Genomic DNA, 25,367 nt, shown 5'->3' with positions numbered 1-25,367 from the left:
AGGGTCAATCAACTATGAAACAGTAAACACTCTTCTCTCGTTAATCAACAATGAAGTCGATCGCTCTGCTCTTCATATGCGTCACCATTGCCAAAGGTGAGATTTTCAAAATGTTCTCGTCAAGTTAGGCATCTTAATTTAATCACTTAGTTAGATCGGTGGTCGACATTAAGATAAATACCCGGTATGTATCATTTAAGAAAATATCGGTTGGGTGAAATGAAATAACAGGAAGAAGAAAACATTAAAGATGCTTCTCTTTGCTGGACTGACAAGATTTGAATTTTTAATAATCAAATTAACCAAGTGCGGACAAATAAATCATTCCATTTTTAAATTCCTGAAATTTTGAATTTTTGAGGATTCGTTAACCAAATTTTTAAAATGTATTGACCACATCATTCTGAAATGATACACATCGTTTCACGTATTGTTTCAAATGTCTGAACGTAACATATCTAATAACTGATACTGATCAATATTTTGAAAAGGGCATTGGTAACCCAGTCGTCGCAATGCGCTGCACAGAGTTATGTGCCTTAGGTGTGATAGGATCCTATGATCTTATGTTCGAACCCCATATTCGCCAGATTATGTTTGGGTTTGTCAGTGATATACCCAAGCTTGTGGGTTTCATCAAAGTTGTAGGCATCTCAAACCTGCAGCAATTTCATGCCACACTCTTCGTAATAATAGTGAAATAGTCATCACAACAGATCCACTATTCTGTCTGGTCACGTGTGTCTGACTGTATACACTGTAGGCATGTATGTCGACCACGGTGATCCCTACAAACCGGGCACGTTGGCAACTGGAAAACTCGTCATCACCAGCCTCGAAAACCACAGCCCCCTCCACGCCGTCGTCTACTACCCTAGCGTCCCTGGGGACTACGGTGTCGTCTTCTTCATCCCGGGATTTGACGGCATCATTTCCAGCGGGTTCTACTCTGAGTATGTCGGCGCTTTAGCTCAGCATGGGTAGGTGATGTTAAACAACTCATTCCGTAATAGAGTATGGGTAGGTCATATCAAGTATCTTAACACTGTACCCCAGCATGAGTGGGTGATATCAAGTATCTCAACACTGTACCTCAACATTAGTGGGTGATATCAAGTATCTCAACACTGTACCCCAACATGGGTTGGTTATATCAAGTATCTCAAACCTGTACCCCAACATGAGTGGGTGATAATAAGTCTCTCAACAGTGTACCCAAACATGGGTGGGTGATATCAAGTATCTCAACGCTGTACCTCAACATGGGTGGCTGATATCAAGCATCTCAACGCTGTACCTCAACGTTGGTGGGTGATTTAAATTATCTCAAGAATATATGTAGCTGAGGGTGTACAGGGCATATGAAGTATCTCAACTCTGTAGCTCAACGTGGATGGGTGATATCAAGTATCTCAACTATGTAGCTGAGGGTGTATAGGTGATATCAAGTATCTCAACTATGTAGTTGAGGGTGTACAGGGAATATCAAATATCTCAACTATGTAGCTGAGGTTGTACAGGGCATATCAAGTATCTCAAGTCTGTAGATCAACGTGGGTGGGTGATATCACGTATCTCAACTATGTAGCTGAGGATATACAGGGAATATCAAATATCTCAACTATGTAGCTCAGGGTGTACATGGAATGTCAAATATCTCAACTATGTAGCTGAGCGTGTAAGGGAATATCAAATATCTCAACTATGTAGCTGAGGGTGTAAGGGAGTATCAAATATTTCAACTATTTAGCTGAGGGTGTACAGGAAATATCATGTATCTCAACTATGTAGCTGTGGGTGTACAGGGCATGTCAAGTATCTCAACTATGTAGCTGAGGGTGTACAGGTGATATCAGGTATCTCACTATGTAGCTGAGGGTGTACAGGGCATGTCAAGTATCTTAACTATGTAGCTGTGGGTGTACAGGGGATATCAAGTATCTCAACTATGTAGCTGTGGGTGTACAGGGGATATCAAGTATCTCAACTATGTAGCTGTGGGTGTACAGGTGATATCAAGTATCTCACTATGTAGCTGAGGGTGTACAGGTGATATCAAGTATCTCAACTATGTAGCTGAGGGTGTACAAGTGATATCAAATATCTCAACTATGTAGCCGAGGGTGTAAAGTGATATCAAGTATCTCAACTATGTAGCTGAGGGTGTATATGGGATGTCAAATATCTCAACTATGTAGCTGAGGGTGTACAGGTGATATCAAGTATCTTAACTATGTAGATGAGGGTGTAAGGTGATATCAAGTATCTCAACTATGTAGCTGAGGGTGTACATGGGATGTCAAATATCTCAACTATGTAGCTGAGGATATACAGGGATTATCATATATCTCAACTATGTAGCTGAGGGTGTACAGGGCATATCAAGTATCTCAACAATGTAGCTGTGAGTGTACAGGTGATATCAAATATCTCAACTATGTAGCTGAGGGTGTACAGGGGATATCAAATATCTTAACTATGTAGCTGAGGATATACAGGGATTATCAAATATCTCAACTATGTAGCTGAGGGTGTACAGGGGTTATCAAGTATCTCAACTATGTAGCTGAGGGTGTACATGGGATGTCAAATATCTCAACTATGTAGCTGAGGGTGTACAAGTGATATCAAATATCTCAACTATGTAGCCGAGGGTGTAAAGTGATATCAAGTATCTCAACTATGTAGCTGAGGGTGTATATGGGATGTCAAATATCTCAACTATGTAGCTGAGGGTGTACAGGTGATATCAAGTATCTTAACTATGTAGATGAGGGTGTAAGGTGATATCAAGTATCTCAACTATGTAGCTGAGGGTGTACATGGGATGTCAAATATCTCAACTATGTAGCTGAGGATATACAGGGATTATCATATATCTCAACTATGTAGCTGAGGGTGTACAGGGCATATCAAGTATCTCAACAATGTAGCTGTGAGTGTACAGGTGATATCAAATATCTCAACTATGTAGCTGAGGGTGTACAGGGGATATCAAATATCTTAACTATGTAGCTGAGGATATACAGGGATTATCAAATATCTCAACTATGTAGCTGAGGGTGTACAGGGCATATCAAGTATCTCAACTATGTAGCTGAGGGTGTACAGGGCATGTCAAGTATCTTAACTATGTAGCTGAGGGTGTAAGGTGATATCAAGTATATCAACTATGTAGCTGAGGGTGTACATAGGATGTCAATAACTCAACTATGCAGCTGAGGACATACAGGGATTATCAAATATCTCAACTATGTAGCTGAGGGTGTAAGGTGATATCAAGTATCTCAACTATGTATCTGAGAGTGTACATGGGATGTCAAATATCTCAACTATGTAGCTGAGGGTGTACAGGGCATATCAGGTATCTCAACAATGTAGCTGTGAGTGTACAGGTGATATCAAATATCTCAACTATGTAGCTGAGTGTGTACAGGGGATATCAAATATCTCAACTATGTAGCTGAGGGTATGCAGGTGATATCAAGTATCTAAACTATGTAGCTGAGGGTATACAGGTGATATCAAGTATCTAAACTATGTAGCTGAGGGTGTACAGGGGATACCAAATATCTCAACTATGAAGCTGAGGGTGTAAGGTGATATCAAATATCTAAACTAATTATACTGCGGGTGTACATGTGATATCAAGTATATCAACTCTGTAGCTGAGGGTCTACAGGGCATATCAAGTATATCAACTCTGTAGCTATGGATGTACAGGGGATATCAAATATCTCAACTATGTAGCTGTGGATGTACAGGGGATATCAAATATCTCAACTATGTAGCTGTGGATGTACAGGGGATATCAAATATCTCAACTAAGTACCCGAGGGCATACAGGTGATATCAAGTATCTCAGCTACGTAGCTCATTGTGGGTCTCTCGACTCTGTAGCTTAGTATGCGTTGTTAATATTAAATATCTCAACTATACCACATCGCTGATCCACGCGGAGCTAAACTTCCGAATGCAGTAATGTTAAATTGTCTGTAGATTCATCGTGGTCGGTAGTGACTACATCTGGCCTGCAAGTGATCACCCAGGTTACGAGAAGATCAATGAGAAGCTGGGATTCATCACGGACAAGTACGTGGAGCAGTTTAACTGGGTAGGTGTCAGTCTGGGCTTCAGCGAATTTTTAGTTTTCTATCAATATAGGAGTGGCCCCATAACAGTCATATTGACATCCATATCAACAAGCATGGGTCTCACACTGTGCAGATCGTTATTCGTGTGAGGAATCGAACCCGGGTCTTCGGTTTGATGAGTAAACGCACTTCCGCTAGACTTATATATTCTAACAGTAATATCACAATGAACAAATCGACAGCGCGTACATTGACACACGATGCCTGCTCATGCTTACTCTGCCTTGTGAAGATCCGGGTTGGAATTGGTCTTCAGCAACCCATGCTTGTCGTAAGAGGCGACTAACGGGATCGGGATCAGGCTGACTTGGTTGATGCATGTCATCGTATCTGCTTACATCGATGCTCATAATGTCAAAAACTGGACTGTCTGGTACTGACTTGATTACTTACAGACCGCCGTGCAAATTTAAACGTCATTGAACTTCAAACTGAATCTGCGGAAGCTCCACATGAACATGTCCTATATATATCTCCAGATGAAGTCCAATCTACAGGGGTTGATCCAGGGCGTGGCGCCGGGCGTGGCCAGCAGGTGGGAGCATGCCGCGCTTCTCAGTCATTCCGCCGGGGCGGACGCTATGTTGAAGATGGTGGAGAGGAACCACACCCATTTCCAGGTACCGCGTTCATAGAAACTAAACACCAATCGGATTACATAAGAAGCACTATGTCACATTTGTCAGTTAAACAGAGGTTTGTCCGCACCATAGCTATGCTCTTGGGTTTCACCAAATTGGTAAACGGCTACAACCTGTCGCCGTCATATAATTATAACACTGTTTACACCAACGGCATGTTTAGAATTGGTCTTCAGCATCCCATGCTTGTCGTTAAACGTGACTAATGGTATCGGGTGATCAGGCTCGCTGACTTGGTTTCCCGTGTGCGTTGATCGATGCCAATGATATCAATCACAGGTTTGTCTGGTCAAGACTCGATTATTTACAGACCGGTGTCATATAGCTGAGTGCGGCATTAAACAACAAAACCAAAACAAGTAATATTTTCTCATGTAACAAATTAATGATAGTCATAATACGCTGATGTTAACCATTGTTTCAGAGTGTCGTGTTTTGGGAGCCCTTCAGTTTTCAGTTCAAGACACCGACCAACTACTCCCTCCCCGCCCTCATCACGGGGACGCAGCTGTCCACAAAGCGTGGGACCGTCGTCCCGTGCATCATCCCTGGTTTCGGCTTCGACCACTTCTACAGCATGTGGGGGGAACCGCCCAAAGTCCTCATGAACGTCAAGGTGATGCAGCTCAATGTCTTTCACTTTCCTAGGTGCTGCTGCTACTACTACTACTACTACCACATCTCCTACTACCATGCAGGGCCCCGCTCCACAAAGCGATCTGTCGAAAGTATATATTATCGCCCGTAACTATCGTTTGGAATGACCCGTGTTAAAATTTTCGAGGTTGCATGATCAGAAATCACAACCCGGCTGTCACTTTCATGATCTTGTAAGCGACGCTCTGATTGGTCGGATGAAAGGTCGTTCTGACGTGACCCCTAATGGGATGTCCTCAGATCTTTGTTTCGCGGTAGCGAGAACTAAGATCTGATTTTAATGAGATCGCTTTGCGGATCGGGCAGCGCATAAGGGTAGCCAGGTGGTGGAGGCGTTGGCTTGTCATGCCGAAGGCCCGGGTCCGATGTGTGAAACAACACTTGGATAAGAGTCCACGAAGATTGCAGGGGAGTCAGTGTTTGTCGAGTAGTGAGTGAGTGATTGAGTTGGGTTTTACGCCGCCTCTTGCAATGTTCCATAAATACAATGGCGGGCGATACCGGAAGTGGGCTTCACACATTGTACCCATGTGGGGAATCGAACCCGGGCCTTCGGCGTGACAAGCGAACGCTTTAACTTCAAGGCTACCCCACCGCCCCGCTTGTCGTAATAGTCGTCTATAATGATGAACGGGTGGCTACAGGCTGGCTTGATAGTGAGATAGTGTTTCCCGACGGCGCGGATCATTCACTTTATGCGTTTAGTGAATGGTTTTCCAGGCCCAGGTTCTATAGCTTAAGGCTACGGTATATAAAGCTAGAATACTACAAACCGCATCCATTCACTCATTCCCATGGAAATATAAACTGCCGCGCAAATGAAGGTACACACCCATGTTTGATGGTGGCTAAAACATATAATCAAACAGAAAATGTTTATTCGATGTTGGTGTGTTCCATACGGGTATGAAAAAATATTCATATTTTATAATTCCAAATTCTGTGGTATTTGAAGCGTTGTGTCAATAGCAAGATGTCTATATTATCTGATAACAAGTGATATTGGCCAGACAAGGAGAAACAGATTCTGTTCTGTTGTTTGTTGTGTTTTGGATCTCACGTGTGCAGTGTTTCTGCGACTGTTTTCAGCCTAGTAACGTTTTGATAACGTTTGTAGTGTTTTGGTAAAATCCAATTTTCAAGTGTATACTTTCTTTGGGCAGTTTAGTTACACTACTCTATTCTAGGCCTGAAAAAATATTCGTCTCTCATAATAAAATACAAGCACCACGAAAATATTAAAGTGTTTGTTTCTTGCTTTTTTACAGAACTTTGGTCACTGTGACATCTTGGACATTGGTTTTCGCACGTGTAAGTGTGATAACGTGACACAAACAGATAACAGTGCGTGCCTGCGTGCCTGCGTGCCTGCGTGCGTGTGCGTGTGTGTATGTGTGTGGGTGTGCGTATGTGCGTGCGTGCGTGTGTGTGTGTGTATGTGTGTGCGTGTGCGCGCGTGTGTGTGGTGTGGTGTGTCCGTGTGTGAGAGAAGGTGTGTGTGTGTGGTGTGGTGTGTCCGTGTGTGTGTGAGAGAGAGAGAGAGAGAGTGTGTGTGTGTGTGTGTGAGAGGGTGTGAGGGTGTGTATGGCTGTGTGTGTGTGTGTGTGAGGGTGTGAGGGTGTGTATGGCTGTGTGTGTGTGTGTGTGTGTGGCTGCGACCTGTCCTTGTTTTATCCCCTTATGCCGAGCGCCAGTCAGGATGACAACAAGTACCATCTTTAAATGTCTTTATGTATGAGGCGGCCTGGGATCGAACCGCCGACCTTCCACTCACCGGGGCGGTGCTTTATCAACACGGCCACGGAGGCGGTCTTGAAATAGTGAAACATGAAGGAAATGTCGGCTTCATGTATGTAACGCTGTGAGGAGGAGAAAATCGTTTTAAGAGATTCCATTATTGAAGGGTTAGGTATGAATTACGAGAATGGGAAATAACGAATAATTACTAGGAATTAGTCGATATATAATATGGCTTAAATATTGCCGTAAAACTTCAGAAATGCATTAATGTGGACTATTTCGTTTGGAAAGGGCACCGTCCAGATGAACGGTGTTTCACTGTTGTGAGTTTGGTTGCATCCTCTGAAACAACACTGCGGGGATTCCGTGATAGAAAAAAACAGGTCCCCAGAAACGTATGCGGTTCGTAAGAAGCGACCAATGTGGATCGTATGGTCAGGTATGGGGACTTGGCTTATTGCGTGTCTCTGTGCCTAGACAGCGTGGGTCGTTGTTCACATTATCAATCTCTGGGTTGTCTGGTCCAGACTTGATCTACAAGCCGCTATAGCTGGAATATTTCTGGTTAAACACCAAACAAAGACAAAACAACCTCTAATGTTGCTGTTTCTCCACAGTTTGCATCGATACCAAGACGTGTGTGGGGGGTAACGCCTCTGCCATCCCCTCCTACCACCAGTTCGCGCAGGGAGTAACCTCCGCCTTTCTCATCTCCACTCTACAGGGCTACACCCAGGACATCACCTACGTCATCGACCAAAATAAGATACCCCTTCCTCTTGTAGAGTTAAAATATAACATGTCAGCGCCATCCAGTAAGACATTCCGCTCTCCTGGCAGACGATGGACCAAATGAAAATGTCCCCATGTATTTGAACTATCTTAGAAATCCAGCTTGGGAAATAGATCTGTTCCTGTTCAAATATTTGGAAAATCCTTCCTGAAAAGTCCCCAACAGCAATGTTTCAGAGATCAAAGTCAAATATGTCTGTTTATGAAGCATTCTCACACGTTCAAGTGGACACGGTGATCAAGTTGTCAAAGGCACCTCTATTAGCTGTGCAGAGTTGCCTCACTTAGGTTTACCAGAAACCTATCCGCATGGGTTCGAATCCTAAATAACCCCGATTAGGTGTCAAGGTTTGTCAATACTGTACCCGTGCACAAGGGTTTCGTCAAAGTGGTAAACGTCTATGTATCGAACGTTCCTCACATATTACACATACAACTTTCATAAGAATAATTCATTTCTTAAATTAAGCGGTTCTAGTTTGCCAAAACGCGTGCTTCCTATTTATCTGTGCCGAATGCAGGACCCCTTAAAAAGCGACGCTAGAACTACGATTATAAAAAGTCTAAACGTTCAAGTATGCTCCAAGGAGCCCCAGACAAGGACATATTGGCGGCCGTGTGTACTGTTAGCAGCCAGGAGTTCAAATAATCTACCTCTTTCTCTCCACCCGAACACAGCCTCTGCCGCCATCAGATTGAATCTTGTCCAATTGATGCTAAAATAACTGTTGTGTGTCTGCTTTAGTCATCGCAGGTTGATAATTGAACATGCAGTACATTCGTGACCATTCAAGGTGTCTGGAGTATATATATACTGGCTCGCCCCGGGGATACCTTACTGTCGAGAAATCCCCAATAAAGGAGCTGGCCATTGACACTTTGTTTTGTTTTGTTTGGTAAGGCATGTTCACTTAACTATTTCCCTAAATTTATAATTTAAATTGTTTTATAATTTGTAACGTAAATGGAGCAGTATTATCAGCTGTAAAGGTATTTAATCTCATGTTATTGACCATGTATAAGGGCAAATATTAATTGGGTTTTATTTATTTAACGGACTTATCTGTCAAATGTATGTGCATTAGGTTTAGACAAAATCATCGTTGAAGTATTAACTCCACGGTATAGCATATATTGTATATCAAACATGTTCCGATATCAACAACATTCGTATAGTCGGAAAAAGGTTGTTAACAATTGGGTGTCGTGGTAGCAAGCTGTGTATTTTATCCACATATTGATATTTTAGTGTGACTCAGTTATTTTGTATATGTGAAAAAGTTGTGTAAATGCAGACAAACTACCTCACTTTGATCAGACCATTTATATCACACGGGTTATGTACATTATCTTTTAATGTAAGGATTCTATGATGAACCATACATTGCATGTATTTATTGTTCATAAACAGAATCCTGACTGCTTTAAATGTAATCATGTAATCATTTAGTTAATCTGTACAAACAATGTACAAATAATATAGGTAACTTTCTTGAAACTTACATAGGTCTGAGCACAATGCATTTGTAAGACAGCTTCAGCAAACATGTCTACATTACGAGCAATACCTAAAATGTACATATATCCATATATTATAACCATTCAGTAATGTGAATGGACATTTGTTAATGGGCCCGTTAACTCAGTGTATGTGGATGCTATCAGATACAGTTTGTTTGCTGCGGTAGTCTAGATAAACTATAGATATGACCCTCAAGTATAACATATACCAGCATGAAAAATGAATGATATATGCTCAGAAGTTACAGCCAACGCATGTTGTTATTAATATTTAAATCCGCGTACATTTGATACTGATATTGGGTTTAACAAGGTTTATACGTAAATAGGATATACCTAAAGGAAGTACCATTTTGAAAGGCGTTATCATAATAAGGAGTGGCTGACAATAAGTTTCACATAAGATTATGTAAGCTTTGTTCATAGGTATCTTTGTAGACTGACTTTAATATTGTTCTTAGTAATTGGTTGGTTTATCACTTGATACATGATACATTTGTATATCATAAAACTTACACTCTTATATATAATCATTGTATAATATCACACACTACTGTGATCACTGCTTCTTTTATGAAAACTGTAAATGTTCCATATGACTTTGTACTTTATATCTAAAAATATTTCTTATTTTAAATGTGAATTGTTGACTGTCGAGAAATCCCCAATAAAGGAGCTGGCCATAGACACTTTGTTTGGTTTCTTTGAAGGTGGTGCCCGATCCCGAGATAATTCCCCAAGGCTTATTCTATATATTGAGACGGTTTGAATAAGAAATTCTAGATGCCTGGAACCACCCCTTCAAACAACCGAGAGAAGCTGTGCAGGCCTGAGCCAAGGTCCCTCCTGACCAGTTTGCTTCATCAAGCTCCAGTCTCACGGTCACCATCATCGCCGATCCTTGTGTCACCTGCTACAACCACATCAATCGCTTCCACAACAGCAGCCTACTCCTCTACATCTCCACCATCCTCATCAGTACCCTCGACCAGCCAGATGTCAACACCCATGCCGCACATCAAACTACCACAGTTCTCAGGAACTGAGAATGCCCAAATGTGGTGGGATGACTTTGTTTACTTTTTCTAATTTCTTCTCTTACAATGATGAGAAGAAGTGTCGTCTGATTTTACCTTGAAGGTGCAGCCTTCACCAAAAGATTTATAAAATCATCAGCCTTTGATGTCAGTTTGTTACAGTTGGCCCAGGAACAGGAGGAATCCATCAACACCTTCATCACCCGGGTTGAGACAGCAACCATCCACCTGAAGCTGCCAGCATCTGTCATTGTGACCGTAGCTGTAAATAGCCTTCGACCCAACATCCGTCAGTGGGTATGTAACAAAGAGCCCACAAATCCACAGGAGGTCCGTCACCAGGCAGAGCTGGCCCAGAAAGCACTGGTGATCATGCAGTCATCAGAGGTCAACATGATGGCAAAAGTTTACCACCTCTCCAGTCTGGTTGCCACCCTAATCTCGAAGACTGAGGCCCCACCTGTCTAGGCTGCCTCTCCAGCTCCCCAGCCCTCATATCAACAGCAACAGCAATAGCAACAACCACGGCTGTCTAATCAACTGCCACCTCCATTTCACCAGGCCCAACAACAACGTCGCTACAGCCAGTAGGAACAACATAAAAAACGACCCCGCTTCACATCCCCTCCATTCCTCAAGCAAAGATTGGTTGTGGTATGTATTGCTCAAATCGTTCTGCATGCCCACACTGTCAAACAATTTGCTCATACTGTAACAGGGTAGGACTTCATTACAATGTTTGCATGAGAGCTCATAATTCACAGAATAGAGCTCCTTGGCAATAGGGACTCGCGCCTGATTCTCAGTTCACAGACAGAACACTTCTAACACTTTAGGTCACATAAAGCCTACATCACATCATATCAATGTATTATGTTCAGGCCATTACCACAAGCCAATGCAGGAACATTCATCCCAACATTCACGAAATATATCTGCATGTAATCTCTCCTTTGATTTCGATGAATCTGATCTTACACCTGAACAGAAACAACAGCTACTCTATTTCCTACAAACACAAAAATCTGTCTTTGCACACAACTGGTCTAACACACTTACACCAACACAAGATAGAGACAGGTGAGGCCAGGCCAGTCCGACTTCCCTTCTACCGTCAAAGTGCTTAAATTCGTAAAGAATGCTCTATGCAGATCAAAGAACTGTTGGATGCTAACATTATTAGGCCAAGTTCCTCTGAATGGCATTCACCAGTGGTTATGGTTAAACAACGGGACAATACTTTTCGTTTTGCAGTCGATTATCGCTGACAGAATTCTGTCACTAAGTCCATATTTTCCCTTTGATTCGTTTTGAGGATGTTATTGATGCTGTTGGAGAAAGTCATGCCAAAATATTCAGTGTTCTTGATTGTGCTAGTGGCTTCTGGCAAATTACACTCAATCTGGAGTCAAAATACAAATCAGCCTTCATTACTCCAGATGGTGTTTTTGAGTGGAATCGCCTCCCCTTTGGTCTTAAAAATGCTCCAATGGCATTTCAAAGTACAATCTCAGAAGCTTTGAAAGAAATGAATTGGAAGTATATTGTAAACTACGTTGACAATATCATCCTGTTTTCCAAATCATTTTCAGAACATTTGACCTATTTGAAGTGTATATTTTAAAAAATTAAAAACAAGGAGGCCTTACTTTGAAACCAAGTAAATGTAATTTGCAGCCAAACAAGTTCAGTACCTCGGTTACATTTTCAACAAAGACGGCGTGAAAGTCGACCAATCCAAAATTGAAGCTGTCAATCAAACCCCTCAGCCAAAGAGCGTTTATAATTGTTAGGCACTTTTTAGGCTAAGCAAGCTATTCCTGCTGTTCAGGAATAGCATCTGCACTCTATGAGCTTCTCAAGAAAGACATACAATTTCTATGGTCAGACAAAGCCCAACATGCATTCACCACACTTAGGCCAAAACTAACGTCTGATCCAGTTCTTGCTTACCAAAATCCTACTCATCCTTTCATTCTCACCACAGTTGCATCTAAGACATCTACTGGGTACATTTTAGGTCAAAAACACTCTGAGGGTCGAGGACGTGTCATTTGCTATGTTGGTAGGTCACTGCATCCAGCAGAACGAAAATGGTGTGTTTCTCAGCTGGAAGTGAGGTGAGGTGAAATTGGGTTTAAAGTCGCGTCCAAGATTATTGCATGTACGTGTGTGTGTTTGTGTGGCTGCTTGTATTAGTCTGGACTGATGCCGATTTATAGTGCTAGCTCACTTAGATACAGAATACCCTACTGAGACAGAGTATACTGACTCCGAGCGGACCAGTCCTTGTTTTAGCCCCTAATGCCAAGTGCCAGAGAGGGTAACAACAAGTACCATCTTTTAACGTCTTTTGGTATGACGAGGCCAGGGATCGAACCCTGCACCTTCCGCTCTCTGGGCGGACACTCTACCACTAGACCACAGAGGCGGTTTCTTAGCTTGAATGTTTGGCAGTTGTAGAAGGTATTAGGCACTTTAGAGTTTTTCTTGTAGGCAACAAATTCACGCACCATACAGATCACAAAGCACCCCCATGGCTACACAATATCAAGGCAAAAACAGGTCGTTTGGGTAGATGCTCCCTCATGCTACAGGAATATGGTTTTGAAATTGTACATAGTCCTGGCACATCAAATACCAATGCAGATGCAATATCTTGGTAGAGATTCAACTGGACAACTCTTCTTGCTAAGTACTATTGGCCTGGCATGTATCAGGACATTGAAAACTACATCAAGTCTTGTGATATCTGTCAAAGATCAAAATGTCAGACAAATGCCAAACCTGCTCCTGTGGTTCCTATGCCAATTAAGGACACCTTCTCTGGTATGCATATTGACATTTTAGGTCCCTTACCTGAAACCAAAGATGGCTACAAGTATGTTTTGCTTGTAGTAGATTCTTTCTCTCGTTGGACTGAAGGATTTCCAATGCGTTCTCAAGATGCTTATGAGGTTGCCAAAATTCTCTTCAGTGAAGTCATTACTCATTGTGGTGGCCCTTGTACCCTTCTTTCTGATAGAGGTTGTCAGTTCACTTCAAAGCTTGTAAATACGCTTTGTGAGCTGCTTGACATCAAGCACTATTATGCATCAAGCTACCATCCCTGCACCAATGGTATGTGTGAGCGCCGCAACAGCACCATTGAGCAAGTTCTCAGAGCCTACGTAAAGGCTGACCAATTCAACTGGGCAGAACTCATTCCCTGACATGGTGGCTATGCGTTCAACACCATGTCACTCCACTGGCTGTTCTCACTATCTTCTCTTCGGTAAAGAAATATATGTTCCTGTTGACACTGCCTTACTTCCAAAACCTACCATAGGTAAAACTGCTGAAAACCATCTCTGAACCCTGTTGGAAAATCTTAAGGTAGCCAAATCCATTGCCAAGGATAATATGCAAATCGGTCAGGAACTAAATATAGACTGCCAGGATCTCAAAGCCAAGCCCTGTTTCCTTCTCAGTTGGTGACAGAGTATTGATGACAGATCCTACAGTTAAAAAAGGTCATTCTCCCAAGTTGTCCCTCAAATGGTCTGGTCCTTTCATTAGCACTACACTTGGTCCAAATCACACATTCAAACTTCAGCATTCTTACACTGGCAAAGTCCACAAGTCTTTGATACATGCTGACAGATTGAAAGCATACACTGAACGTGCTGCAAATGCTGACATGCAACACGATGCACAAATGCCCTGAAGCTTATTATGAGTCAAGGTGCTCCTCCCCAGAGCCTCAGGTCACTGCAAATCCACCACACGTTCTTGATGATACAAACACGGTGCCCTCACAGTCAAACATGATTGATCATGACAATACATCAACTACCTCCACTCCTCCATCTGATACACCTACCCAGTCTCAGTGACACAATGCGGACACAAACGACATGCAAACCTTTCCTGTAGATTGCATTATTCGTTGCAAAAGTATCAACAATATCAAACTCTACCAAATCAAATGGAATATATTCTGGCACCACATGGGAACCAGCTTCCAATCTAAGCCAAGATCTCACTGATAACTATCACAAGCACAAGACAATGTCTGGGCATAGACGCAGGCATTGGCACATGTACTTCAAGTAATCTATTAGTTCTAATACCCCTCATTCTCTTGGGGTATTTCCGAGTGGTAACCATGGTATTTGCTCGCTTTACTGTTTTTTCAATCTTATGGTCAATAACGTGGCGGTGTTTTGCCTTGGATAGCGCGACAATGCCTTCCGTTGCTAGGGTTGCCTTCATTTACCAACGTCGCGTATTACAGGGTGTGGAGTGATCTCCCTTGTATCTACCTCGATTACATATTTGCCCATCTTTCTTTCATAGAGCACAAACGCAATAATTGGTCTGGATAATCGAAGCAATTACAAAAAAAGTCTTGATAAAATCCGGAATACTACGGATTATTATTCACACGATAACCTTATGTTTTTATTTTAACATCTATTATTATATGTTAGTTGTTCTAAATGTACAAGTAATCATGTCCTGTTTTGGTAAACATGATGAATATTTGTGGTAATTAGGAATATTTTTTATAAACATTACCAGTAGGAATTTCCTAAATAATCTAAAGTGCAAAATATTGTTTTCAAATGATCAAAATTATTTCTTGAACAAGTGACAGTTATCAATAAAAGGACAAATATATATTTTTTAAAAACTGTTGAAGATTAATGTTACAGATTACACTCTGATATGTTATGTTTTTTTCAGATCACACAAAAGAACCAGGAGCACCGTTGAGAGGGCCATCGGTCAACTCACACGCAGATTTCCTGTTCTCCATGGGGAAATCAGGTTAAAACCTGAAATGGCTTGTAAGGTAGAAATATTATGATCAACAAAGTTATTTTGTGTGCACTATATATTTGGCACACAAATAAGTTCAACAAAACAAAAATGTAACATAGCTAAATGACATCAGATATATAAAATAACAATTCCTAGAGAGGAAAGCAATGATTGAAAAAAGCACACAAGATTTTATTAAGTTACATAATTATTTCAGACATGGTTGTTTGAATTTATGTTAACAAATGTCATTGAAAATATGATAAGACAATGCAGTGGCTCATCATCTATTAAAGTTTGTACATGGACACATGAACTTATAAATATATTCACTTGATTTTAATTTTCAACATTTCCTCAAAATAAATCCAATTTGTATCGGCAGTACATTCTTTGCAACGTATCTTTTGTTTTTAATCATCTTAATTATCCCTCACCCTCTTAAATATGCAATATTCTAAATGCAATGTACTATTTCGCAAAAATGTTCCACAATAGTCTTTCTACCAGAATCTGTTGTATCATAACATGGGGCTTAGTATGTATTGTGACATTTAATATTCAAATATATAAATAATTCTTTAATCCCCAAACAACATGTATGATACTTTTAGCTAGTTTCATGATTTTCAATTTAAGGTATTCCTTTTTCAAAGTGAGGCATTGAATTTCAAGCTTTTTTTTTGCTTCAACAGAGTTTCCACGGTTGGTGAAGTGAAGGACCCTGTGACATCTGGCTCCTCGGTATACATGTTGGCTCCTTCTGGTTCCGGATGTGGATCTGTCATGGCGGTGTCATAAATCTCCCTGCAACAGAAAATATTAAAGTTTTGATTGTAATTTTCATATAAATGTTCTTTTCAATTTCAGCAAACCTGTTGTTTTTGTGTTATTATAATGAGGTCTTGATATTATCCTGATATACATTTATACTAAATTTTCATATAATAATTACATCCATAGCAAGGGCTTTTATAAGTTATTCATGGTGTAACGTTTATACAAAATTTCATATATTTATAGAACAGCAAGTAATACATATTAGGGTCCAGGAAAAATACAAAATATTAGTAGGTTCAGTTACAGTTTTTTTAATAGATGCTGTTCAGTTCAGTTTTTTTTATAGATGCTACCCTAAGGTAAACCCATCTCCCAAAGATAATATTCAACACAACAAAAGTTACGATCCCAATTCACAGACATAATATCCAATAAGAGAAAAGTTATGTCTACATAGTTTAATAGATTTAAAGCTTTTAGATAAAAACTAGCATAAGGTAACAAGATCCAATCTCCCAGACATAATATCCAATAAGACAAAAGTTATGTTTACATAGTTTAATAGATCTAAAGCTTTTAGATAAAAACTAGTCTAAGGTAACAAGCTCCCATCTCCCAGACATAATATCCAATAAGACAATAGATATATGTACATAGTTTTATAGATTACCTTTGAACTATTTTATTTAAGTAAATCTGTCATCACCTATATTAGAATAACATTCAGAAAATACTTCAATTTAGACTCATTGAGGATTAGCCGCATAGCTCGTCTATAGTGATACCATAATCTCTTTCCAAGCACCCAGTAAATATGTCAACAAGATAAGTGCCAGTTCGACTTTTTTGCTAGGTTTTCAGGATGAAAAGTTAACCCTGACAAAACCAAATTGATATGGATTGGTTCAAAAAAGAGATCACGATATAAGCTCTGTAAAGATTAGAATCTTGACTGGACTCCTATAACGTTTAAATTATTGGGAATTAATTTTTCTATTTGATTTGGAAGACTTATTGACTTAAACTATACAGATAAATTTGAAAAAATTGAAAGGGAAATGAACGTATGGAAAGCAAGATTATATCATAAAATGTCAGGGAATGCTTAAGTGGGAAGAAACTTTACAGAAAGTATTTACTGATGAACAGTGGGTGGGGTTTAATTTGATGGCAACAAGGTGTACACAGAGTGTAGAACTGAGATGGTTTCAGTTTAGGATTATCCACTACATATTACCTTTAAATAAATACTAACATAGTATTGGTTATAAAGATTCACCAAGTTGCAACTTCTGTGGTTTATATAGTGAAACTATTGTACATGCATGTTATGATTGTGAATATGTTGCTCACATGTGGGAGCTTGTTCTCAGCTGGTTAAAAACATCTGTGGAAGGAAGACTTGACTTCTGTAAAGAGAATATTTTATCTGGATTTAAGGGGAAGAATAACAACTCTCTCAATGCAGTTATATTACTTATCAAATTTATTGTCTTTAAACAATCACGAAAGGGTTTTCAGCTAAACTTGAAATATATTCAACGTGAAGTTATTAGATACTACAATATGATTCTCAAATTGCAATTATACAGATTTTTTTTCAGTTCTGGTCTTCCTTCCACAGACTTTTCAATCCTAGCAAAGAATGCTAGTACGATATGATATTTTATGATTGTCTATATTTGCAAAAGGTTTTGAAAGTTTGACGTAAAGGGATTGTTTTTTGAATAATGTATAATTGATGAAATGCTACACATTGTATTTTATTTGAAATGTGACTAAAGATATATTTTTTTAAAAAGAAAAAAAGAAAAGAAAGATTAGTGCCAGTCAAACAGGATTAAGTATTCCCCTCTGTCCATCCATTTATAACCATAGGGCACACCCCAATCAACCAATCCTATTCCTTTTTATTGTTCTTAATAGATAGACATGCAAGATGTTAGGCAGAAGGGGTTTGACGCTCATACCAAGCAGACCTTTCTCCCACAGCCCACTCTCTGTGGCGCCTTCAGCTATATTTTAATATATTGTAAATTATTCTTGTTTCTTGTGAATAAAATTGTAATTAGTCTCCTGTGACTCCGGCTCTTTACTGACTAATTCCCCCAAGAAAACCAGCACGCCATTTGGAAGGTTTTGTACATCAGAACAGAACCATAATAATGTATCTCATATCACAAATGTACCTGTCAGGAGGTGGCATCAGCAGCATTGTTGTGTCAATTTAGCCAGACACACCAGTTCACCATATCAATGACTGCATTGGTCACTGGGCTGATTAGTGCTGGTGCTGGTCCAACTCCTGTATAAACATTAAATCACAAACTGTAATTTATATATATTTTTAAACAATTATTATATATGTTCGTTTATATATGGAAGGGATAAGACAATGAAATTTCTAATCATCATCATCATCATCATCATCATCATCATCATCATCATCTTAATGTATTTTGGAAATAATATTCTTCATACAAAAATACACAGATCATTATGATTGATAATTGATCTATTGGAAATAACCTATTTATAATGACCATTGATAGAAGACTGATAGTTGTCATATTCTCAACAACAAAAGTTCCTGTGACACCAATATTTTAGAGTATTTTTCAAACAAGTAAAGTTTGGTTTTCAATATTGTAGTACATGTATGGAATCAAGTCACAGAAACGCAACTGCTACAGAAAAGCATGCATTCCATGCAAAAGTTGACTTTTATGCAAGCCCCATGCATTTCACTACCCACGAATGGGTATAAAAACATGTGCGTTAACGGGATTCCATATGCATTGTTTAGCATCGTGCTGACAACAACCAATCAGAAAAACAACAAAGTTACGCAATTATTCAACATCACGAAATGCCACGCCTGTCCGAAAATGAGCGTCTGCGAGCCATTGGTATGCTTGAAGCAGGATCGAGTCAACGTGATGTTGCAAGACAATTTAACGGCCACAGAAACACCATTTGGTGTTTATGGCAACGTTGGCAACAGACGAATGCAGTCAGAGACCATCCTCGGAGTGGCAGGCCATGCGTAACCAATAATCTACAATACAACTGGATCGGAACAACACACCTACGAAATCGATTCCAGCCAGCAACAGTGACTGCAAGAAGCATCCCTGGCCTTCGACGAATATCTTCACAAAACGTACATCGTCGCCTCAGATGTGCATGGATTGTCACCAGAAGACCCACCAGACGTCCCATTTTGACAGGACACCACCGTCAAGCACGTCTACAGTGGTGCAGACAGCGTCTACGCTGGACGGCCATGCAGTGGGGACAAGTTCTATTCACTGACGAGTCTCGTTTTCACCTCAGCCACAGCGATGGACGGATTCGAGTGTGAAGACGTCGAGGTGAACGTTACGTCAATCATTGTGTCAAGGAAGAAGATCAGTTCGGGAGCGGCAGCAAGACAGAGGACCCGTTTGATAGTGGTAGAGGGAAATCTCAATGGACAGCGCTACCGCGACGAGATCATCGACCCTGTTGTTCTACCGTTTTTGCGTCGTCATGGCCCAGGCATTACCGTTCAACATGACAACGCCCGGCCTCATATTGCTCGATTTGTTCAGGGTTTTCTTCAACAAAACAACGTGAATGTCATCCCCTGGCCGGCTCGCTCCCCTGATCTCTCACCAATCGAGCACATGTGGGATGAGATGGATCGGCGCCTTCGACGTCAACCACGTGTTCCACAGAGTCTCCAGGAACTTCGAAACATGCTCCAGCAGATAGGGACAGATATCCCACAGGACTTTGTGCGACGCCTGGTCCATTCCATGAGACGAAGATGTGTTGCTTGCATCGCAACTAGAGGTGGACACACACGCTATTGATTTGTAAATTGACATTTTGGCATGTTCATGGTTTTGTTATGAAATCACGCATTTTCTGAAGTCAGTATGGCAAATTAAACCATTTGAACACTTACAGGAGTCTTTTAACTTATTTAGTAAGTATATTATTTTTGATGCTATGAATTCACCAATCCTATGTTATGGATTAAAGATCTAGGGAACCAGCTACTGTAACATTATTGAGAGTGTCCATAACAGATTCTGCAAATCCTTTTTGAAAGTAAATAAATTCACCAATAACGACATGGTACTAATCTAATTCAGATGGAACAACAGAGGCTACCCATCCAAGCTTATTAAATACTAAAATTTCTTGATGATAATGGTAAAATTACATGGGCATCACATATAAGAATGATTTTATTCCAGTTTGGATTTGGTTTTGTTTGGCTACGCCAAGACATTGGTAATATTCAATATTTCATGGCAGATTTTAAACGAAGATTTTACGACTGCCTCACTCGATATTGGCACTTTTCCATGACATCATCAACGAAATGAAATTACTACTCACAGTTCAAGTCATTACTAAATGTGAAATCATATATCACTTGTGATATGTCTTCTTTCGAACATAGGCCAAGCCATGTTCCGGTGTAATGATTTCAGACTTGCTGTTGAACTGGGGCCTCACAACAACATCCCATATAATGAACGTGTCTGCACTTTCTGTTTTTCGAAGGGACATAACCATGTTGGAGATGATTTCCATGTTCTTATGATTTGTGACCAGTATTCTAGAGCAAGAAGAAACTCTTTTCCGAAGCGTCTCGTTACCCCTCCCTCTATTGAGAATATAAGACTTATGTCAGCTGAAAACGAACAAATTATAAAAAGCTTAGGTAAATTTCTCTTCCAAGTCATGACCATTCGAACACAGTGTTGAACGGTAAATCATTATTAAATCTACTCAGCATGCACATATATACACAGTATATTTCCATTGTATTATGGGCCGGTGGCCTGAAGTACCGAATAAATTTGTCTATCTGTCTGTCTATCTTATTTAAGGGAAAGTAGTAAGTGTCTTACAATTGTGCAAATATTAATATATTAAGGGGCCGAACATTTTGTGAGAGTGCTGAGATTATATTAAAAAAGTAGTCTGATCCCGAATATATATAAAAATATTTTTCTCAATTTAATGTATTCAGCCCACAATTAAAATGTTAATACTTCAAGATTTCATATTTAGCCCCAAGTCTGATGCAAGGGCACTGTCAGTAAAAAACCTCAAATTGGAAATAACAAATGTCCCAGTTTATGATAGTAATAGAATATGTTATGGCTATAGCAGAGGTGACTTAAATTCCACTGATAACAGGACCAATCACCAACAGTGATGATTTCATGCTCAGTGTTAGAATGTTGCATTAGATCTATATGCAGTGGTAAATACTAGTGACAATTTTGTTACTGAAAATCAGCTAGTTGGCTACAGGTACAGGCGATTTATTATAGGTGTGTGTGGGATTTGTCACGATTAGTGCACCTACTCAAAGATTTTGAGGATGTCTTCACAAAGGACACATTCGATGTACAGCCAATTGTGGCCGAATGAGACTTTCAAGTTGTATGTTCTGATTTGATTTTTTGCAGTGAATATAATTCTGATGTGGAAACAACATTAATGTCACTCTTATCTCAGCCTAGGATAAGGGCAGTAACAAGTGGAGGGGTTTTCCTCCCGAGCTAATACTGGCTTCAGTCAGAGGTTTTCTACCTTCATAGTACTCTTGACAGTACAGTCTGTATTGTAAAGCTGTTACCTTCGACATTCCCTAATTTCCACTACAATTAAATGGGAGGAAAATACACAATTTCTAAAATGAAAATTACCACAATCAAATAAATTGACAATTTATGATATAAATATAACATATTGTGCGCGAAATTTAACACAAATATATACATTAAATATAACACAGGGTGGGGTGGGGTGGGGGGAGAGAAGATTATTCTAATCACCCAATCTGCCCCACCCCATCCCCCATGAATCATTCAGATGGCTGTACAATATTTCATACAACTACACTGCACTTTACATTAATTAAAACATACATTTAGCAATTTATTGTAACACATATATAACATCATATTTGTTCCCCTACCTACGTTGAAACTACGTTCTTTAATGATAATAATAATGTTTCAGTCACACACACATGACATTGATAATGTGAAATAGTTCCGCCTGACAAAGTTATTTTAGTATTTTTAAAACTTTAAAAACATATCATAGTTTGTCAACGCAAAATGTACTGTGCAAAATATACCCCAATGTCATAAATATATTCTCCAAAACAACATTCTTACATTTACTGCTTCAAATTGCGAGGACTGTTGCTGGATTGTTAAAAACAAATACTGTAGTGTTTGTGAAACATCAAGCTCCTTTCCAGCGCGTGACACCTTCGTCACACTCTCGGTCCGAGTGTACAGAGAGACTGTGGCCGTAGAATAGCCTAGTGGTTATAGGGTTGGCTCGTCTCGCTGAAGGCCCGGGTTCAATCCCCCCGTATAATGCCATTGGTACAATGTGTAATGCCATATCTGGTGTCCCCACGTTGTGATAATAATGTATACCCAACTAACTCATATAATTTTCTTGTCCATAATAATCGCTGCATGGGAAGTGCTGAATAACTGTCCGTGATCCAAGCATACACATATCTTTCTTATTTAAACATATCACGTAAAGAACTTGATCATTTACAGTGTAAGACGGCCGACGATCTTGAAGAACGACAGGGAAAAGATGGGAAATTTCAAAGTTGACGTTTTTGAATCAGTAGTGTTTAATACTGCCACGATTTGTCAAAGATTCATTCACTCGAGGAGGCATACTGCTTATGAGTCTCCAAATGGCGATTTGTGGGAGTCTGGCCTACTCCTCTTGCAATGCCTGGTAATATTCAGACAACTTGGTCGGCGGTCTATGACAATGACGATGCGTAATAATGACACTCTGCTTGTCCCTGGCTGCGAGGAACTCACTAGTAACTGTACTTAAAAATATTTAAAAAAAACAAGAAAGTTATTTTATCAAGCCTAAGATTATTATTCGATTGGGGGCACGGGTGGCCCAGGCGTCTAAGGCGCCGCGATTCGCTGTGCAGAGTTGCGTCCCTTGGGCACGTCAGAAACCTATGATTGTGGGTTCGAATCCCGGTTCGCCCCGATTATGTTTCTAGGTGTGGCAGCACCTGCCCGTGCTCGTGGGTTTCACCGAAGTGGTAAACGTCTGAGACCTCGAATCGCTTCGGGCTTTCCTCCCACATTAAGCTGACACGCCGTGATATAACTGGAATACTGTTAAAAGCGGCGTTAAACCCAACTCACTCACTCACTCATTATTCGATGATAATGGTGATCTATCACATGACCTTAAATCACGTGACATGACGCCCCACTCCACATATCTAAAGGGCACATACTTTATGATATCAACAGATAATTATATCGCAAGATGTAAGGCAGTATAGTCACCGACCCACCGACACCTTTATTGAACCATCTGACCACGTTTTGCCATGAGTGTTTACTGTCATCAACTATAAGGTTGAAACAAAAGTGTTTATTGAATAAGTTAGTTTCAAAGCCTCATTGAACACTTATTCGGTTATATCACAGCCTGACAGTTGAAATAAAATCTTAAAGTGACACAGGTCGAACAGTTTTCCCATTAACATGGGTATAAAGCAATGATCATAATCAGTGAGAATCTGGGATTCGAACCTACCACCAGATCCTTGGCATGATAAGGGACGCAACTTGTGCAACGCATTATTCGACTGCGCCACCGGTGCAACATTCGATATTGTTTAACGCCACACTCAGCAATATTCCAGAGGTCCGTTCCACAAAGCTTTAGTAACTCTAATGGTTTCGTAACACCCATACCATAACATAGACTTACGACTGTCGTTGCGCTACGATCGCCTTGTGGAACAGGGCCCGGCTATATCTAATCTAACCCGGAATCCCCAAAAGGCCATTCAATATTGAAATAAAAAGAGTGAGTAATTGATTACGTTTAACGCCTTATTTCGTGAAACTCACGATCCAAGGATCACAATCAGGAGGAAGTTAAGAAAATAGGCAAAGTACGTTACGGTAGTTGAAATAAATCCCATTTAATTTGTCTATGTATTTTCACTGCAAATACGGAAAACGACAGTAAACGTGACCCTTCTTAGTTGTTGAGGGGCGGTGAGGTAGTCTCGTGGTTAAAGCGTTCGCTGGTCACGAGACCCGAGTCCAATTCTCTACATGGGTACAATATGTGAAGCTCAAGTCTGGTGTATCACGTAGTGATACTGCTGGAATGCTGCTAAGAGCGGCGTAAAACCATACTGATTCTCTCACTTTTGTTAAATGTTTTTGTTAAACATTTCAGAATTGTCGCACTTGTTACTTCGTTATGTGGGTCATTTGTACACTTTGCTATATAGGTCACTGTTGGGTTTTGTAAAGAATAATGTGAAGGGTATGTTGTGTACATAAATCAATAATGTTTTGTAGCATTTATTAACCCCCAAATAATAAGAGCATATTGTACAGGATACGATTAGAATACTAACATATTTTACAAGACAAGAGTCAGCATAGTATATAAGATAAGGTCAATATACCAGCACACGGCTCAAGAAGAGGTCAGAATACCCGCATAGTGTTTAGGATAAGGTGAGTATTGCAACATATTGTACAGAATACGGTCAGTTGACAAGCATACTGTCAGTACATAGAGATTATTATACGAGCATGTGTGTAATATTGATTTTACGAAACGAGTGTCAGAATTCTTGTATTTCCCAAGCGAGAGCGACTTTGATACATGAATTCATGAGTTTCGTAAAATCAGTATGACACATATGCGAGTGTAATAGTTTCTTTATTACCAATTACTTCTTAATCCTTTTGAGCCCCCATTCAAAAAGATGCACTGATCATCACCACAATGTGTCGAATGACGTCAACAATCTTCAGTTATGACGTCGTTTCTAGTGTGACGTCATTCCGCCCTTACGACACAATGAGATTTGAATGAATTAAACAATGCCGCCCGCATGACGGAAACAATGGATTGGTGCGCGAGAAATGATGTTTGCACTATTGCACAAACGATTTTTAGAACTCGGATATTTCTACTCCTATGGGTAATAAACAAGCATATTGTACAAGATACGGTCAGTATACAAGCCTATAGTACTGTACTCCTAGCCGACCAGTCCTTGTTTTACCCCTTTTATGCCGAACGCCAGGCATGGTAAAAACAAGTACCATCTTTTCACGTCTTTTGTTGATCGAACCACTCACCTTCCGACCCGTGAAGATTCCGGGATAGAATAGGTCTTCAGC

General features: G+C 40.1%; 1 protein-coding gene and 1 long non-coding RNA gene across 4 annotated transcripts; one reads left to right on the top strand and one right to left on the bottom strand.

Moving 5' to 3' along the window:
• The first annotated feature begins 7 nt into the window (after positions 1-7).
• LOC124141054 lies at positions 8-16,217 on the top strand. 2 transcript variants are annotated; one of them, XM_048386625.1, is made up of 10 exons: positions 8-96; positions 764-980; positions 4,000-4,114; positions 4,634-4,774; positions 5,220-5,411; positions 6,721-6,763; positions 7,810-10,566; positions 10,695-11,196; positions 15,271-15,379; positions 16,044-16,217. In XM_048386625.1, the coding sequence occupies exons 1-7, from the start codon at positions 51-53 to the stop codon at positions 8,046-8,048; spliced, it is 993 nt and encodes a 330-aa protein (XP_048242582.1). In that variant the 5' UTR covers positions 8-50; the 3' UTR covers positions 8,049-10,566; positions 10,695-11,196; positions 15,271-15,379; positions 16,044-16,217. The 2 variants fall into 2 exon arrangements, with proteins under 2 accessions (XP_048242582.1, XP_046364891.2); XM_046508935.2 differs by having other exon boundaries at positions 7,810-11,196.
• LOC124141111 lies at positions 16,037-25,367 on the bottom strand. 2 transcript variants are annotated; one of them, XR_006862006.2, is made up of 3 exons: positions 25,326-25,367; positions 18,318-18,433; positions 16,037-16,155 (listed from the first exon to the last, which is right to left on the bottom strand). It is a non-coding gene; the product is annotated as an uncharacterized LOC124141111 (long non-coding RNA). The 2 variants fall into 2 exon arrangements; XR_007218793.1 differs by lacking the exon at positions 25,326-25,367 and adding an exon at positions 22,323-22,419.

The sequence above is a fragment of the Haliotis rufescens genome, unplaced genomic scaffold, assembly GCF_023055435.1.
Source record: "Haliotis rufescens isolate VD_foot unplaced genomic scaffold, xgHalRufe1.0.p SCAF_6, whole genome shotgun sequence".
In the NCBI taxonomy this organism is placed as follows: domain Eukaryota; kingdom Metazoa; phylum Mollusca; class Gastropoda; order Lepetellida; family Haliotidae; genus Haliotis; species Haliotis rufescens.
This window is presented reverse-complemented; position numbering and strand designations above follow the sequence as displayed.